At 35.3% G+C, this 6890-nt stretch overlaps 2 protein-coding genes across 2 annotated transcripts; one reads left to right on the plus strand and one right to left on the minus strand.

Annotated features, from left to right (window-relative positions):
* Positions 1–418: 418 nt before the first annotated feature.
* LOC145065736 (peptide transporter family protein) lies at positions 419–2627 on the plus strand. The gene is made up of 5 exons (XM_079012793.1): positions 419–1065; positions 1713–1770; positions 1859–1976; positions 2060–2177; positions 2258–2627. The coding sequence occupies exons 1-5, from the start codon at positions 550–552 to the stop codon at positions 2306–2308; spliced, it is 861 nt and encodes a 286-aa protein (XP_078868919.1). The 5' UTR covers positions 419–549; the 3' UTR covers positions 2309–2627.
* Positions 2436–6218, minus strand: MYB3R-3 (myb domain protein 3r-3). Its single transcript, XM_079012792.1, has 9 exons — positions 6057–6218; positions 5469–5645; positions 5068–5119; positions 4912–4969; positions 4648–4742; positions 4448–4551; positions 4236–4364; positions 3111–4152; positions 2436–2806 (listed from the first exon to the last, which is right to left on the minus strand). The coding sequence occupies exons 2-8, from the start codon at positions 5615–5617 to the stop codon at positions 3114–3116; spliced, it is 1626 nt and encodes a 541-aa protein (XP_078868918.1). The 5' UTR covers positions 5618–5645; positions 6057–6218; the 3' UTR covers positions 2436–2806; positions 3111–3113.
* Between the last annotated feature and the right edge of the window lie 672 nt (positions 6219–6890).

Here is a 6890-nt window from a genome sequence, read left to right on the forward strand (position 1 = left end):
AAAATAAGAGTCGACTAAAAAGACATTTTATTTTACATTTTATTTTGACATCATATTTGATTTTTAAGGTTTTTTTTTGGGTTGGCTAAAAAGACATTCTATTTACCATATAGACGCCCTAATTTAGTTTTGAAATATTTTTATTGGTTGAAATTATATTGTTTTCCGAAAAAGTTGATTACAAGTAGTTAACTATAAGTTGATTTTTTAAAAAATAGTCAATAGGATGTTCAAGAGGTGTCTTATTAGCTACATTTTTTTTTGTTGAATTTATATTATTTTTTTAAAAAATAAATTATAAATATTTTATTATAGATTTACTTTTAATAAAAATTAAACGATATAATAGATTGGTGTTTAATAAAAATTAAATACCAAAAGTAATTATCAGAGGATAGTCAAAATAGGTAGACCTGTATAATCATTGTGGTGTGATTGTGCGCTTGCCGTAACGTTTATGTCAAACGGGAGGACGCCTCAAAGTTTGAAAATTTTGAATTCTCAGGTGGCGGGCTTTTGCTACAGAGTTCTCTCTTCCGTCTCAGAGAGATGACCTCTCCGATATGCCAAACCCTAGATGACAACGACCTTGACGACGAAGCTCTGTGGGCCGTAATTGACTCTGCTGCCGCCTTGTCGTCTCTCCCCCCCGCCTCCAAACCTCTCAAACCTCAAAACAATAATAGCAGTCGCTTTCATTCTCCCAAAATCACATTTCCGATCATCTCGAAGTTCACCTCTCCATCCCCGTCATCCAGCAACACAAAACCTAGATATCACTCAATGACCGACGGAGAGGTATTGCAAGTGGAGAGTTCCATCGACCGACCTCCGAAGAATAAGATCGCCAGGTTTTCTCTCTGTGAAACAACTTCTCCTCCCGCTCCTCTTGTTATGGTGAAGCACGTGCAGCGCACGCCTACCACGCCATCCTCGTATTGTTCGGAGTCTCAGATTCAAAGTCCTGTAGATTGTTCCTCCGATTGCTCGGTGATGACACATAGCTTGTCTGGTCGATTTCCTACAGTTGCTCTCTTCAAAGAATATCAGAATGCTGCTATGGCGGTAGGTACATATTATAATAACCTTCCTCCCGTTTTTGGTTTGTTTTGGTTATTGCTTCATATACACATGCATATAAAAATATTCCATTCGATTCCAAAACATGAAATATAGGGTGAACTAGTTTTCATGTTGGTAACCTGATATACATTCTATAAGAGCTGTGATAACTGAACAAGTTAATACCTTACATAAAAGTGTAAAAGAGTACTATGATTGCAGATTAAGAATAGCGAAGCTTAGCCAGGCAATTCCTTACTTACTGCAGATATCTTGTACCTTCCAATCAAAGTTAACATTGTTGACCAAAATGAATCACTACTAGCATCATATGGTTATTAGGATGAGGTCATGTAGTAATACTTTTAGATATTCTTCATAAAGGAAAGCTTGCAACTTATACAGAAGATCCAACCAAGGAAGTTTTGCAAGGGGTAACTTATTATCGCATCTTATCCATCAAACAGAAAACAAAAAGCATTTGATGGTAAATCTAGTAAACAAAATAACAAAAGGTAAGAGTGTACATAGTATTCACATTGTTCCAACCCATTAAAGACTACATTACTCATGTTGCTTATCACTATTACTTTTAGTGACATTTACTGTATTGGTATATTGTTGTAACAGAAATTGACATATGTTTGCAGATTTTAGAGAAGGGCGACTATACTATGATCTCTGGGAACCCTTTCATCAAAAAATCTGGTAAAATTAATCAGTTTCCACCTCCCTAATTTATTTAAATCCTCATAATGTTGCTAACTCATCTACATGGAAAAAAAAAAAAAAACAGGGTGGAGAAAGATATCGTTTTATTTCAACATCTCATATGAAATTAAAGAAAAGAGTATAGAATTTGATGATAATCATAATGTGCAGCGTGCTGAATTCATAGTTCGGGCACACATGCAGTATGTTTCCTTGAGTTTTTGTTTATTAAAATTGAAAAGTTGGTTGCTTTTTTTTTTTCTGTTAATATTGATTATAAATGTAGAGGGGGTAGGTTCTCTGATGGATGGGGATCATGTGAAAGACGTGAGAAGAAATTTATGAAACCAAATCATGATGTTCCAAGCACTGCTGAAACCAGGGCAAAAAATAAAGCATGCCAGGTGGATTTCTATTTCTCCTTCTTGCTACTTTCAGGGTCAATTTCGGAATAAAAAAATATTTCTATTTTTTTTGTTTGCAGGACCTGCTAGGTATTGGAGAGTATCGTCCTGGTGTTAATAGTCAAAGATAAAACCAAGTTTATATCATATGTTCAAACCAATTTTAAAAATTGTGGTGAACAGCAAATAATATTGAAAGACTGTTGAGTGATTATAAAAGCAAAGAATTTCATGTGTATATGCATAATTGCCAACACATCACAAAACATGGCCTCACCATAACTTTTCACATTTTGATGAACCTTTGTTGTACATGAACACATTTTCAAAATCTTAAATCTTACTAAAAAAGTGGCATGGGTAGCTAATCTAACCACAAGTCTTTGTGACTCATCAAAACCTCTTTAAGCTACCTAAATTCCAATCTGCTCTTCAAAAAAAAAAAACAAAGATCATTAAATATATTTTCTCTATTTTGAAGCATTCAGTTTTGGTAATATTTGCAGAGATCTAATATCTCTTTAACTGCTTTGTGCAAGATATGTGTTTGAGAGCATCCCTCCTTAAGTACAACGTGGCAGCAATCCTTTGTAAACAATTTCAGAAGTTCAAGAGTAATCCACTAATATCTAAAATTGAACAAAACAAACATAATCAGAAATGATAAAAGCAATCAAGAACAACAAAAACGAAAGACTTGTTATATATAACATAGACTTCATAATTGAAAGGCTAGAGAGAAACTTGCTATATTGTAACTTCATTGCAAATTAAACAGCATAGTAGTCTTGTTGCAAAATAACCATCTGAAATCATCTAAACACTCTCATTTCAACAAAATTTAGTCTTTATTAACAGTTAGTTAGTTTGCAACAAAATCACAAGTACAAGATTGATTGAACATTGAGGACAAAGTCCTCAAAAGAAACTTACATGTTATGATGCATTCGAACAGGCGGCATTGGTCACAGAATTGTCTTTCACACCCAAATCTGCAGATCTTGTTTCACTCTTACACAACTCCTCATCAAATCTGAACTCAAGCTGTTTTTCCACTGACTTTGAAGTTGACTTTCGTTTATACCTTAATCGATAAGGGGGAGATGCATTATATGTCGTATTCACAGTACCTACACCATGTGATTCCGATTCCGATTCCTCCAAATCATTGTTACCTTTCCTTGAATTATCAGCGCTCAAAACCCTTGCCACATCATCACCCTTCGGAATCTTGTGAAACGAAAGAGACGACTGGTCTTTTCTCTTTCTCAATATCGAAGGCGTATTTGGAAAACTCTTGGCGGCAATTTTCAAGATTGATTCCGGGGTTTGAGCATGTAAGCCGCCACTGCCACACTTGTCGGCATAAGGCGGAGTTGAAGAGCACCGAGGTGATATCATTGGAATTGAATTGTAGTCACGGGAATTCCATGGCATATAAAGAACACCCAATTCCGTCGGCATGAAACTTCCAATTTGTGGCGGCTCATAATACAAAGAACCATACGTCGGAATCACGGACTGAATCGGAGTCGCATTTAACGTCTCCTGATTGATTCCATCCCGGACTGGAATCGGAATCGGAATCGTACTGCAACTCTCGAACTTTGGAACAAGATTCCGACTAAGGTGACTAAGATCAATCTTTGAAGGGTGTGACCTGATTCCAACGGCTTCGGAATCAGTGGATCCGGATTGGAGAAAAGCTGAGGAAGCATCTATGTCTTGTGAAGGGGTTGAGCATTCTATGTTATTATCATCATCCATGGAATCTGGTTCTACCTTGCGTTGTTCTGCGGGTCCTGGTGATGACCTGGCGGTTGTAACCGAACAAGTTATCAGTTTTCCGGTTGAACTTATTTTGCTCATGTCTCCATCGTGCTTGGAAACAGTTGGAAGGTTTCCAGTGGCTAAATAAAAATCTAACTTTTTCTTTAAAGAACTATTCCAATGATTCTTTATTGCATTATCAGTCCTACATGGGAACAAGAACTTTGTAAAGGAATGTGCTTTTGGTAAAACTATAAGGTGTAAAGTGTAAATTGTAAAAAGAATCACCTTCCAGGCAATGCCTTTGCTATTTCAGCCCATTTGTTTCCATGCACACGATGTGCATTCATAAGGGCTAATTCCTCTTGCAGGGTCCAAGCATCCTTTTTTATATCTGGATTCAAATGATTATGCCACCTGAAACATTACAAATTTAAACAATTTTTTTTTTTAAGAAAGTCATGAAAAATACATTCAAGAATGTAATTCTTTCATTATACCTTTCGCGACACTGTTTCCCAATACGACCTGGGAGAGACTTTGCAATCAGAGACCATTTTGTGGGCCCGTATCTTTTCACAAGTTCAACAATTTTTTCATCCTCCTGCAGCCAGAAAAAAGAAACCAAGATACTTTTTTAATCAATTGTTTCAAAGAATATATGCATAAAAAGTATAAATCCAATTAGGTGCAAACAAACCTCTTGAGTCCATGGACCTTTAATAAGTTCTGGATTAAGAACCTTTTGCCACCGATGCAAACACTGGACTTCTGATCTATCAGGAAAATATTCAGCTGCAAAAAACAGCAACATTCTTAAGTAAACCCCCAAAAGTTATCAACATTAGGGTATTAAGAATTCTTTTAAGTTTATAAAGAGGTCTAATAAATCTATGTAACATAGCATTCTAAGCATAAATTAATAGTAGATGCTATTGGCAACATAAACGAAAGAGTCTCACACCTATTTTCTTCCAGCATTTGCCCTTGAAAACACCAACAGCTTTTTTTAGCGTCTCATCCTGTAAAAAACCACAGAAATTTCATAAAACATAGTATATCTTTGACAAAATTTTGCATGTAAAACAACACCATATTGCACAAAGATCAAACTACATACCTCCTCTGGAGTCCATCCCCCTTTTGCTCTTCTGATAGGTCCACTTGTCCTTCTATAAATCCAAATCATATTCTTAGTGCAAGAAACCAAACGGTAGTACCAATTCAAAGATGAAATTAAAACAGACAAACAATAAATAAACGTAGGCATTAGATTATGCAATAATGACTATATATCTCACATAGTGATAAAAGTTCTTTCAATGTTTTTGCATCCTTCTGTAATAATATTACCATACTAGACACGAATGGTAGGTTGTAAGACATATATCATATCATTTTCATATATATCTTCAGAAGGAGTTCAATTTCAGATATGATAAATCTGATATTCAATGGGTACACAATAATGCAAGTGTATAAACCATGCATCAACATTGAAGTAAATCAACAGAAGCATACCGATGAGGTGGAGATGTAGCAGTTGGACTAGAAGTTCGTGGGGATTTTGGCAAGACAATGCCGCTACTACCTTCAGAGATGGATGAGCTAGAAGCAGCTGCCGATTGCTTGTTCTCAAGGCATCGTTCCTCCAACTCCACCTTCCCCATATATATAATTCTTCGTAGATACAACCCTCTAAAAGTACAGAAACAATTATTAATTGTAATAAAACTAAAACCCTCGCAACGGATATATCAGAATCCCTAATTACCATAAAAACTCCTTCAGTTTTCAACAATAAATATCGACTAGATAGAATCAGATCTAAGAAGTAAAGACAAATCAGATCAAAGAGGAAGTAACTGGCCAAACCCAATTCAATTCCACTCTCTATAAAAACGATTCAAACAATCACAATTCAACCACACAAAAACCCTATAGAACAAAAATCCAAAGAAATAGAACTAGTTGAAATCAACAAGCAGGAAGTGATTCATCAAACAGAAGGAGAAGAGAAGAGTCGACGAATTGATACAGGTAAAAACGTCTTGAAAGTTACATGAGTTTTGACTAATAATCCATTCACATAAAGTAAATTAAACATACCGTTGATAGCAGAGAAGTGAAGCTAACGAAGAACCCCTCTCAAAGCCCAATAGAAACCATCAGTAGAGAGAGATGGTTTTCGTTTCGAAAGGAGAAACCTTTGCCCGTTGAAAGATCGAGATATAGAGAGAAGGGGAGAGAGAGAAAGAGAACAGAAAACGTATAAATTTTGGTTTGTATTCTAACGAATATAATGGATGACTGACGTCGCCGTTTAACGACGTTAGCCGGAGTTAATGGGTAAAACGCATTTAAAACCTTAGCCGGAGTTAACGGTCAGTGACGGTTTCTGTTAACGTTAAAAGTTAATGGGTATAAAAGTTTGAACCTCAAGAAAAAAAACGGCACTCAACTTACTAAGAACCGTCCGTTAAATGTCGAGCACGTTTTGCAGCCGTCGGATGTTTTTTATTGATTGTTATCGACCAGCCACGCTATGAATCCTTGGTACATTAATTTTCATTAAATATGTTTTTTCTAAAGAGCTACATTTATATATATATATATATATATATATATATATATATATATATATATATATATATATATATATATATATATATAATACATTATAATCAATTTAGTTATTAATTAAACCAAGTTTCATATTAGGTAATCGGGTATTTTGTTCAATTAGCCTTTCCAAAAAAAAGTATTTTATTCAATTATAAACTTATAACATATGTCATATATGTTTTTAAAAGTTGATTGTTAAAGATATCGAATTAGGTAGGTCGGGCCGATAAGCCTGAGTTGGTAAAGACAAACTGAACCGACAAGCCAGAGTCGGAAGTCAAGCCTTAGTCAAACTGACAAGTTAAACCGAGTCATGCT

The sequence above is a fragment of the Lactuca serriola genome, chromosome 8, assembly GCF_051521515.1.
Source record: "Lactuca serriola cultivar US96UC23 chromosome 8, Lser_US96UC23_V15, whole genome shotgun sequence".
NCBI classification, from domain to species: Eukaryota; Viridiplantae; Streptophyta; class Magnoliopsida; order Asterales; family Asteraceae; genus Lactuca; species Lactuca serriola.